Source organism: Hypanus sabinus, chromosome 13, assembly GCF_030144855.1.
Source record: "Hypanus sabinus isolate sHypSab1 chromosome 13, sHypSab1.hap1, whole genome shotgun sequence".
In the NCBI taxonomy this organism is placed as follows: Eukaryota; Metazoa; Chordata; class Chondrichthyes; order Myliobatiformes; family Dasyatidae; genus Hypanus; species Hypanus sabinus.
The window spans coordinates 91,492,349-91,504,843 of NC_082718.1; the positions used below are offsets into that span (position 1 = coordinate 91,492,349).

At 40.3% G+C, this 12,495-nt stretch overlaps 1 protein-coding gene across 1 annotated transcript; it reads left to right on the forward strand.

The window, feature by feature from the left end:
- Nucleotides 1–12,256, forward strand: LOC132404135 (C-signal-like). Its single transcript, XM_059988199.1, has 6 exons — nucleotides 1–309; nucleotides 1,327–1,378; nucleotides 3,499–3,686; nucleotides 7,743–7,898; nucleotides 11,283–11,393; nucleotides 11,994–12,256. Exons 1-6 carry the CDS (start codon nucleotides 196–198, stop codon nucleotides 12,105–12,107), a joined length of 735 nt encoding a protein of 244 aa, XP_059844182.1. The 5' UTR covers nucleotides 1–195; the 3' UTR covers nucleotides 12,108–12,256.
- The last annotated feature ends 239 nt before the right edge of the window (nucleotides 12,257–12,495 follow it).

Genomic DNA, 12,495 nt, shown 5'->3' on the forward strand with positions numbered 1-12,495 from the left:
CTTGCGGACAGTCCGCTCTGGTCGCAGAAGGGAGTTTGTCAGCAGGATGGGGCCGTCTGCTGATCCAGACCTTACATAAGTTAGTGTTCAAGTCGCGGGCCCGCCCAGAGTTTATATCAGTCGATACCCAGGCATTGTGACGGGAGAGCCGGGGCTGGAGTGACGGCAGCAGGGATGTAGCGAGCGGTGCTGGTGATGGGAGCGAATCGCGGGCTGGGCCTGGAGTTGATCCGCCAGCTGAGCCAGGTTGAGCGGCCGCCACGTTACCTGTTCGCCGCCTGCAGAGTCCCAGAGGGAGCCCGAGGGACGGTGAGTGGCTTCAGCCCTGAAAGGGGGCTTTTTGCTTGAGGCAATGGTCAAGAGGGCTTTTACCAAACGGTTAATAGCCTCATGATGGGGTGGGATCTTTCTGCAGAGGCGACCCACTCGGTACGAGGCTGAGTCGAATAATTTCTCCCTTAGCCATGCCTGTGCTTTGTTTCTATTTAAACAAAGTCCAGCTCCCGTTGCAACTCTCAACCCCCAGCCCTGGTAAGAATGGATCACTGGAGCGACAAAGAGCAGGTGGTTAATATTTACAGGGACATCGACAGGTTACACGGATATGTTGTGGTCCGATTGAAAAAGCCGAATAGGCACGGGGTGACGGGCTGAATGGCCTACGCGTGTTTCTGTGCATCAGGTAAAATGACCATTATTTGGCCATTGAGTCCATTTGTTTTCATTTTTTTTTAAATCTCGCTCTTCTTTGGATTCTGTGGTCATCATTTGCTGCACTTTTAGAGCATGAGGTAGGGTAAATCATTAATTTAAAATATTCTTCCACCTTTGAAAAGATTCTCTTTGCTTTTCTGTTGATGTATGTAAAAATAAAGACATATGTCAACATTGTGCAACTTTTTTTCTCTGCCTCTTGTTGAAATCTCATCAGTAATTTTCCTGTTTTATATTACCATTGCCCAGAAGGATCCCAGTGTCATAAAGTCGCTAGAACATTGTGCATTGTGAATGGGCTGAAGTCAGATGTTTTGTATTCCTGCTTTTGAAACCACAAATAATGTATTTAGTACAATTTTCTTCTATTTGTTCAACATGCACAATTTGGCTGTTCTTTCATAGTACTTATTCTGCTAAAGTCATCAAAACATTTGAAAATGTGCTCTAGTAATTTATAGTTAATGCCTCTCGGGACTCTTGCCATATTTTTCTGCAACAAAAATTGTCCAAAGAACCGGCTGTAGAGATTTTCACTGATCAGATGCTGTTGGATAATATTGCCGTTTATTTTTCCGAATGGTATTTAATTAATGTCTCTGTGCTCTGTAGGATCTTAAGAACTTGGCAAAACGTTTCTCAAACATAAAAATAGTTAATATGGGTAAGTGATTATCAATACCATAGTGACTTTTATTAAGACTGTGAATTTTCCTGCATGCTCTGAGTTGATTTCTGTATCAAAAGTGAAGTTGAGTGTGGTTATCCCCTTTGGTTCAAGAGCCTGATGGTTGAGGGGTAGTAACTGTCTGTCCCTGAACATGGTAGGTCAGCCATGAGGCTCCTGTACCACCTTCCTGATGGCAACAGAGGGAAGAGAGCACGACCTGGGTATTGGGGGTCCCTGATGATAGACGCTGATGAAACACTGTTGCAGAATAGTCATGTAGATGTGCTCAATGAGGAAGGGATTTACTCGTGATGGACTGGGCCGTATCCACTACTTTTTGTAGGCGTTTCTGTTGAAGGGCATTGGTGTTTTCAATGTGATGCAGCCACTCAATATACTCTCCACTACAAATCTATAGAAGTTCGTCAGAGGTTTAGATGTCAAGCTGAATCTTCACAAACTCATAAGGAAGTAGAGGCACTGCTGTGCTTTCTTTATAATTCCGCTTGCGTGCTGAGCCCAGGACAGGTCCTCCAAAATATAACACTGAGGAAGTTAAAGTTGCTGACCCCTTCGACCTCTGATGAAGACTGGCTCATGAATCTCTGTTTCCTCCTGCTGAAGTCAATAATTCACTCCCAGGTTTGGCTGACATTGAGTAAGAGGTTGTTGTTGTGGCACCAGTCAGTCAGATTTTCAATTTCTCTCCTATATGCTGATTCATCAGCACCTTTGACTCAGCCGACAGCTGTGGTTTCACCAGCAAACTTGTATATGGCTTTGGAGCTGTGCTTAGCTACATGCTTCTAAGTGTAGAGCAGAGCAGAGGACTAAACACACGGTCTTGCAGTGCACCTGTGGGATTGTGGGAGGAAACCAAAGCGTCTGGAGGAAACTCATGAGGTTACGGGGACAACACAAAACTTTACAGGCAACAGTGGGAATTGAATCTGGGTTGGGTCGGTGGTACTGTAAATCATTGAGCTAATCATGATGGTGCTGTGCCACCATCTTGTACGTGTACAACCTCTTAAATCTGATTCTACGCTGTTTGATGGATCTGCTTCGCTCATCTTCAGACTTGCCCCCTCTTACTGCAGAGTTACTCCTTTTAGTACAGTATTCGGTATTTCTACCCTGGGGTAAAGAGACTCTGACCATCTATACTATTTATTCCCCTCTTAATTTCATATACTTCTGTCGGGTCTTCCACCCATCAGTCCTGAGCATTCCAGAGAAAACAATCCGAGTTTGTTCCGTCTCTCCGTATAGCTGTTATGTTTGACGACATATTCCGGTGATGGTAAACCTGGTCCTAACATTTCATCCAACTTGCCATTCACAAAGCCACAAAAGATTTACTCGTGTAGTAAGGATAGTTAAGAGCTGTTTTCTTTTGTAAATTTATGGCACTTTTTGTAATAATGTGCTGCAAATACTTTTTTTGTTTAAACTCGAATGTTACCAATGTTTAAACAAATCTCAGGCTGCTTTTGTTGTATCAGAGTAGTTTTGCACCTACAGCTATCTTGATTCCTGCAGGTGTGGCTTTTTGAAAGAATCAAGCTACTGCAGATACCCATGGTGATGTTTGCTGATCAGCCAATTTGATAAATGTACATATATCTGCAAAAATTATCTTTTAGCTGCTCAAGTTAACTTACCAGAACTAAATTTTGAACTGATTTATTTCTTCCTTTTATTTATCAGTGTTTTAACTAACATCATAAAATACTGAAGTATATTGTCAATCATGTTTTGGTATTTGTACATTTATAAACGATACTCTATTAGCAAATCAGAGCTCTGAGAATGAGGGGTGTAGCCTTTATGTAGGCGTACAAGTGGCTAAGGTACCTGTGGCTGGAACGATCCAGCAATCCAGAAAATTGATTGAGAAAAAAGGTAGTTTAAGATTTAAAGAATGTGCTTAACGTTTGTACTCAAACTTTAGATACACTGCACTGCGTTTTACAATCTATTTGTTAAATATCATCAGTGTTAGATATAATGTACATCTCTGTGCTGTAATATGACACGAGCAGCTTTTAAGTTAGAAAAAGGCAGTACAAATGAATAAACCAGATTTAATTTCTTTATGTATATTTTTAAAGATCTGGATGACTTTGACAGCATTCAAACGAGTGCTGAAGAGATACAAAAGGTATTGAAAAACGATGGCCTGAATCTGTTAATAAACAATGCTGGGATCAATATTGATGGAGGTCTGTATGACATTACCCCAGAAATAATGATGAAGACTCACACGATCAATGTCATTGGCCCAATGATGGTTACCAAGGTAACTTGCAATTTAGGTTTGGTTTTGAGGTATTTATTGTACCATTGGTTCTGTTCAATTTCTTTGGCTGGTCGGAGAGTACCGAGAAGAGGGTGGGGTCTAAATCCTCCTCGTACTATCTTTCAGAATGGATGCAAGAGATGCTGTGTACAAACACTGTACTTTGTACCCTAGTTTTTGAGATTGCTTTTCTCCCAAGAAATCTTGCTTAAATGCTGCATTGATAGGCCTACAACAGGGGTTCCCAACTTTTTTTTTAATGCAGTGAAGTTTTATCATTAACTAAGGGGTCCATGGACTCCAGGTTGGGACCGCTGGCCTACACTTCATCAATGACTTGTTTGGCCAGTTTGTTAACTGTCTCTCATCAAGTTGTCAACTTGTGAACATGACTAAGTAGATCATTATGAAGGAGCAGAAAACATCATTCATTGGGCAACTGAGAGAAGGAAAATAATAATATTGACTTTAAAATAGGACTTGAAACTATTAAAATCTTTTCAGGTCACCTGAAGCAGTTAATGGATAACTGGAAAAGTAGTCACTAGCCAGTTCATGGACAGCAAGATGTAACACATGATCACGTGATTTATTTCTGGCAGTGTAGAAAGAGAGAAAGTAATGGTTAAATTATTGGTTCTTATATCCACCTAAGAGAACAGACAGTTGAACAGCTCTGTGTTTAAATCCCATCTAAAATTCAGTAAAATTGCAAAGATGTACAGGTTAGGGTTACTAAATTGTGGGCATGCTATGTATGCTGCCCTCAGCACCTTCCTGAAGCAAGCAACACAGTTCACTGTGTGTCTTGATATACATTTGACAAACAAAGCTAATCTTTAGTATCACAGCTAGCGCAACAGTGTTCAGAACCACTGTGGTATGCCTGCTGACGGCTTTTGTGCTCAGTTCTCGGAAGCTGGACTTGAGCCTGCAACCTCCTGACCTGAGTTGAGATTATTACCAGGTAGGCAGCAGCTGATGCAAAGATATCAGCAGATTTTGAAAATTCTGTTTGACAAGTTATAGTCGCTAATGAGAAGAATTTAAGACTGGCGTATTTGGACAACAATTTTTTTCATAAGCACTGCTTCCTCAGAGTTTATTTTATGATAGACTGCTTGAAGCTAAAATATAATTTCAGATCACTTTTATCACCTGGGAATTTGGAGAAAGAAATTAACTCTGAATGAATTAATATGTTTCATTGCATAACGGTTGCTGATGCTTTGCAATAGTTCAACTAAGCTAAAAACGTTTTGTTGATGATTATCGCTTGTACTCAGTGTGAGAGGCTTCTCAACCTTGTCCAAAAATCAACCAGTATTGATGGATTCCAGTTGCTCTGATGCCATTTCTCCATGACAGCAGTGTCCTGGTGAAAACTTCCACCACGCTTGTCACTGATAGCGCTAAGATTTGCAGGGAAGAATCTAAATGGGAATGCAGAAAGTTAATCTTCCGTGACATGTTGCGCTTCATGGTTTTGTATGCTTGAAGTATGTTGTCAACCAAGCTACAAGTAGTTTGGTGATCTGCATTTGCCAAGAAAAATTTCGACAACATTCTTGAATACTTTCCATGCAATTTTCTCTGGTCCCACTAGAAGTTCTTTGAGTGCTTGTCATTGATGCTCTGTTTGATTTGTGGACCATCAAAAAATGGCCTTTCTTAATCTTGGCATCAGATATTCTGAGAAATACCTGTCTCAAATATCAAAATCATTTGTGGAAATTTATAGCCTTTCTAAAGCTTGTCCTGCCTAAACATGCCCAGGGGCCCGTGGACAAGATGGAAAACTTTTCAGCTTACATTGTGGACAGTGTTTTAATTGACTTGAATTATGAGTTCAAATAATAAAGAGAGGTGATTTCAAAATAATGGTTCACGGTAAGGAAATTTCATGGAGGTTGCATGATCATCAGCCCAAAATCCATTGTTAAAGTTGAATCTGAATAAAACTCGGGAGACCTTCTTATCGTCACCACAATTTATTGCGCATTCTCCTGCAGGAGTTTGGGACCTAGTTGTCAAAGGGAAGGCACTCAAGCACTGCCACCGTCTGACAAGTGGGACTGACTTAGTCAGGTTACAGCCGTATCTTACTATATACATAGTGTGTTGCCTTTATGGCAGTTATTTAGTTTATAATATTTTCGCTTAGTAATTCGTCTGTTAGCATTCTAGTTAAAATTAGGATTATTTAAAGTAAATTCATTGTCTGTGATATATCACGGCATGCGATGACGTCACATCCGGTTTCGCCACGTCCTTTGGAGAAACGGGAAGGGGGGGGGGGTCGAGACATGTGCGAGCGCAGGCAGCAGCAACATTTTCTTTCTACGCACTAGAAACATAGTGGAAGCAACGCTGTAAGTCATGAGATAATCGATATGTTGAATTAAAATGTTAACGCCGATCCTGTTAAAAGTAACGATGGTCGATAAGGTTTATGTTTTCGTTAGTTAAAGAGTTGTGGATAGTTTGCGTTGAAGTGTATTTAAAGCAGTCAATGGCGTAGGTAGGTTCTGACTGTATGCTGCACTTTAATGTAATGTAGTAGTTGTAGTTTTACTTTTGCAAGTATTTACGATGTAAATGTAATATCAAGAAGGAAACAAATGCTGTACAAATCTTGTATTGTTTTATCAACAGTTTTCACCATACGTTAATGAGGAAGAGTGAACAGTAAACGGTTAATCTTACTGTGATCCTTTCGTCATTGATAAAGGTTTAACTCGGTGTTTAGTTCGGCGTTCCGTTACATCCGAGCGAGAACACTACACATAGTAAGCCCCATTCATTACTTTTGCAAGATGTTATTTGAACTGGTACGCCCACCAAGTCTGTTGGTGCAAAACTTAGTTACAGATAAGAGAGTCCTCTGAATCAAGGTTTAATTAAATTAAATTAATTTAATCAAAGGGAAAGCATTTCTTTTCTAGTCACCCACTAATTAAAAAGGACTCAGACTGTTACTCCTTAAATCAGAGATATTGTGAAATTAACAAGACTTAGGAAATGACTGTTAGAAATGGAAGAAGAAGAAGGTTTAATTACAGATGTATTTGCTGTCCAGTCCTTATCAGTTATTAAAGTACTTAAAGATAACAGAAAGACATCCTACTGGATTATGTGACTGTTGTAGTCCAGATACAGTTCAGCATGTTGTGCTGAGTTGTAATCGATATAAAATTGAGAGAAGAATATTGTTCAAGAGGCTGTCTGACTTACATGTATTTTGTTTTTCTGTTAAATCTTTGTTTGGCCACCGAGAGAACCACCATCTGATTGAAAGTTTATTATTCTGTTTCTACGTGCGACTAGTGTATACGCTAGAATTTGAGTTTCTTGAAACTCTGTAACTAACTATACATCATGCAGAGAGAAGTGAAACGCCTATGTGTGTCTAATCTGCTGGAAATGGAAGGAGGTTTAATTACAGATGGATTTGCTCTCCAGTCCTTATCAGTTATTCCTCTTGCAAGGCCCTGAGTTAATTACAGATGGATATTCATTCCTGTCCTTATCGCTAAGTCCTCCCCTCCCCCTTACTCAAACAAGGTTGCAATATATTATTTATCAATTCTCAATGTCTCTCTGCCAATTAAAAGGGAACCAGTATAAGCCAGATATTTTTCTAATTGCCTTCAGTTCAAAAGTTCCTGTTCAGTCCCAATTATTCTTTTAGCCAGAGGTTACCTAGGTTTGAAATGATTTTTTTATACCCTCAAGTCCTCACGTAAGATACACCCAAAAGTATTCAAGAAGCAAAATTGTTGTTGTCCAGTGTAATCTGTTATCTTAGTTGTCATTATCATTTGACATTCCTCTCAATATATTTGTACTTTAAAGATTTTAAAAAGTCTTTAGAAAGGCAATGAAGTGCTCAATAAGCTATAATAGATGTTCAAGTTGTTTATTTTTCTTGTTTAAATCAATTTTGTTAATTTCAATGACATTGTCTCATTTCCCAAAAAGAGCGTGCCAAATGTTAGTCCTGTTTATAATGCTCATTTGTGCTGCTTTTCTCAGTACATCTTCCTTATGTTACAGGCTTTTCTGCCGGCTTTAATGAAAGCAGCTCAACTGAGTGATGAACCTGGCTTCAGCAGTAAGAAAGCAGCGGTTATCAACATGTCCTCTATCTTGGGCTCCATGGAGACTTTCAGCATGGAGTTTTGGAAAGCATGTGCCTACAGGATCAGCAAGGTCCTTGTCCTTAACTGCATGCACAAAGGGGAACAATGATGAAACAAATCCAACCGCATTCGATAACATCTTGATTTCAAAAGTTACTGCTCAATGGGATAAGTCAATAGCAGGTCATGCTGCATTTGAAGTTTCGCCCTTTCCTTATATAAATCTTCAGTAGGTGATACTGAATAAACTTTATCCATTTCTTTAATCCTGTTAATAATCACTGAAAGCTCCACTTTAGCTTTCCTTCTTAAAGCTGTTGAGTATGAAATTATATGTCCCCTAAGAAAAGATTTCATCATATACCAAATAACCAAATTTTACATACCCTCAGTTGTATTTAATTCAAAAAATAAAGAGATTTGCTCTTTTATGAAACTTTAAAATGTTGAATCATAGAGCAATACAGCATTAAATCTCTACTGAGCTGCACTCCGTGTGTTATCAGAAAGCTTCAGTGCGAGTCTCATGGCCCCGTGATCCAACAGCACAATAACGTTCTGTACACAATCAGCAATAAAGGATACCAATCGCGTATCTAACAGAAAGTAATCAATTCTTGAATATTTTTGATGTACATGTGGAAAAAAAAGAAAAATCTTTATCATTAGGATGAAGAAATCTCCAAATGTCTAACACGCCATATTCTAGTAAAAAGGAGTTAATACAGGACGCTGCATTAGGAAGGCACGGATTGGTTGATGACTTGTCAATCAAGGGATTGAGCCAGCAAATAAAATCACCACCCATAATCAACTTATATTTATTTAAATTCAGCAGTGCAGAAAATAACCTCTTAAAAAATTCAGGACTATCTACATTAGGTTTAGTAAAAATTGATCATATATCCAGAAAATAATAGATTCAAGCAAATAATACGTTGTGACTTAGGTTAAATTCATGCAGATCTTAAAAAAAAGAAAAACACAAGAATCAAAGCGATGGCTATACAAGCATAGAACGTCGATTAAACTTTAAATGATTCAACTACACACGATTGTCAGCAAAGGATTAAATGTTGAAATTACTTGCAAAGCAGCAGTGTAGGAGTTGCTTGCGCTACCGAATTAAACTTGTTAAGAAACTTCCGCACCTCCTCAGGAGAACCAAGACGTTTAGGACGAGTGTTAGGTGGAAAAATTTCAACTGGCCAGGAAAGCGCAAAGACGGACAACAGTTTTTCTTATACAATTCTGTCATCACTTCCCGATATTTAGTTCTTTCTGCCTAAACTTCAGGGGCAAAATCTTCAACTATATGAAAGTCCACACCATTGCAAGTTAACTTGCCCCACTTCCTGGCATCCTGAAGAATTGCTTCTTCAGTAGCAAAATAATGTAAACACAGAATCAGCATTCATGATTTCATCTCAACCGATGGCTTGTTATGGGGGATTTGGTGAGCCCTGTATTAACTGAGAGGTTTCAAGACACTCACTAAAAAGTGAGTTTAACAAACACATAAACAACCTTAATGGCTCTCTGGTTTCCATGTTTTCAGGCAAACCTAGTATACTTAAATTCATCCTTCGGCTTCTACTTTCCAGATCAGAGATTCCTGTGTCACAAGGGGGACATGGAGACTGGACCCAAATGTAGGACGCAGGCACTGAAGTACTAGGGGCAGGACAAAACAACTAAAGGATAGAACAAAATGGGGAGACCGTGGCATGCAACAGTGATCCTGGGGATCAGGGAGTTCATGACGAAGGCAGGACCCCAGCTAGGCTAAAGGATGGGTCTATGGGACAAGGAATGCTGGGAGGATAATCCCCTGGGCAGGCCACATTACTTCTGGGCAGGGCCCAGCCTCCCAGGCAGGAACACAGGGGCCTGGGCAGGATGCAAGGCACAACCCATCAGAAGCGAGGCGTAGGAAAGGGTCAGAGTCCTCAAGGCAGGCCACATAGCTTAGCAGGGCCATCTCCCAGGCAGGAACATGGGGGGACTGGGTAAGACACAGAGCACCTGGGCAGATTGCAGGGCACAACCCATCAGAAGAGAAGGGTAGAAAAGAGTTGGAGTCCCCCCACTGGGTAACAGCAGTCCAGCCTGCTTACCCAACAGAGGCAGGGATCAGAAGGGAGCTCTGTCCAGGGTGACTACAAGAACAGACTTACAGAACTAGATGATTAACAGTGGGTACTCCAAGCCAGGGTCAAAACAGGATAGCCAGGCAAACCAGACAAGACAACCCCCAATTAGACTCAGTCCCAGAGCCCCTATACATACACCTGCCGGCCGATAGGTCTCAGGTGCACCTCCTTAATCCAAGATGATCCCATTTGGGCTGAAGCATGAAAGGAGGGACGGCTACAAGACCCGGAGTCCGCGGACCGTATCAAGACCCGGAAAGCATGCTCCGGACCGGACCATAACATTCCTGGACGGCAGATACAGTTGTTTCAAGCTTTTCATTAGCATTTGTCAGTTCATCAATTTTAGAATCCACCATTTGAATTTTGGTTTTGGTATGTTGCATCAATAAGAACATTCTTTCAGGAGTAGAGGATTCTTCTACCTCCCATGTGAATTTGGTTTGTTCAGTTTCAGAAACAATTTTGCCACGTCTTAATTCCTTTTCAGTTTGGGTTCCAGCCATCAGAATTAAATCGCTAAAAGTAATGAATCTTCAAAGTTTAAACAAAAGTAGCAGTGGAAATTAGATTGTAAAAGGATAGGGAAGAGCCAACCAGCGTCTCAGTCCATGAGCTGCCCAAAAGAGACTGGAAGAATGTCTACAAGTGGCCGGAGCTCAAATCCTATGAGCAGATTGGCCATTCCCTTATGATTTTTTTTGTTCCTTTCCACACCTTGTGCTGCATTGGCAGGAAACCTTGCCATCTCTTTTGCACTTTTGTCTGCCTTTTTCCGAAGCAGTGTTGCCAGCTCGACACCCAACCCAGCACGGATGGAAAGCGTGCAGGGAGCCAGCCGGATTCGAACCCAGGACCACTCGCCTCCAAGTCGGGTGTGGATGCCACAACACCACCAACTGGCTATTCCATTATGGAAAGCGCAATAAAGCTTCAGGATGTGTACACCACAAGTCACCGGGATGATCACAGTAGATAAATTAGAGTGACATTCACATTTTTCAAGAATGCATAGAACTATATAAACCCTTGCCTGGAATGTCTTTTAAAACCCATTTTGAAAGTGAAAAGTCAGAATACCTAATGGTTGTGACAAGGAGTTTGGGCTGAAACCATTGCGGTTTTTAATCGGAAGGGCAAATGAGAGTCTGAGGAAGAGTTAGTATTCTGGGAAAGAACAGTGAGGAGGTGGGATTGACACTTGTATGAGTTGGTCATCCGATGCCTTAAAGAAAACTTGTGAACTGCAATTTTTGCCAGATAATAATGCAGTCACTTAGCTATATTGGTCTTTTAAACAGGCTGGACTGAATATGGTCACCAAGTGCTTAACTAATGAGCTGACACCCCACAGAATCCTTTGTGCTTCAGTGCACCCCGGCTGGGTCAGAACAGACATGGGTACTGAAAAGGTAAGAAAAAAGACATAGTGAATAGTCTAGAATTGCATCAGCCATCAATATGACTAAGTTTTTTAAATAAGAGATTTCAATTTTCTATCTCAGTAGTTAATTTGTTATTAGTCTTGATTAATACCCACCCATTTTATTGTTTGCTTATACTATTTACCTCAATTTCCTCTGTAATCATTGTAATATTTGCCAAGCTTGAGTTTTAATGCAAGTTGTTACATCATAAAATGAACTTTTTGTTTCTGGATTATGCAGCATTTTGTCCTTTTTAACCCCCCCCCCCCCCACTTCACCATCAGTGAGTTATATTGCCGTATTCTAAGTAGTTCATTGCAGTTCATCGCTTTAATTAGGCTTTTGCCTTTGGCAAACATCACGTTTGTTGTTGTATTGTCTCCTGCTGTCCAGGCTGCTTCACTGAGGCCACTGTTACGAGGGGTCTGCAAGTTCATTCCAATGCAGATTTTTCCCCAAGGTCTGGCAACTAGTTTGGATATTGATTCAGAGCTGCCCTTGCCAGACAAAATACCTTCATGTCTGGGGATCTTGGACTTCGTACTTTATTTCTATCTAATCTTTTATTTTGTTTGCTTTCACCAGGCACCACTAACCAAAGAAGAAAGTATACAAGGATTACTTAGGATATTTTCAAATCTGTCAGACAAAGACAATGGATCATTTATAGACTGGAGAGGTGAACGTGTACCTTGGTGAAGACTAACTTGCACGAATTAACATGAAATAGAAGTGGAATTTATTACCACTGATTTTTGAATTCATAAGTTTAATATAGCATATTGGAAGTAATGAACAGTATACTAGATGTACTTAACACTTTAATAAATATAAATTCTTAATAAAGTTATCACAATTTAACTGAATTATGTGTATTGAACTTCTTGCACTTCATTTGAATATACACCCAGTGGCCACATTATTAGGTAGCTCCTGGACCTAATAAAGTGGCCACTGAGTATACGATCATGGTCTTCTGCTGCTACAGCCCATCCACTTCAAGGTTTGATGTGTTGTGCCTTCAGAGATGCTCTTCTGCACGTCACTTGTATCGTGTCATTATTATTTACTGTTGCCTTCCTGTCAG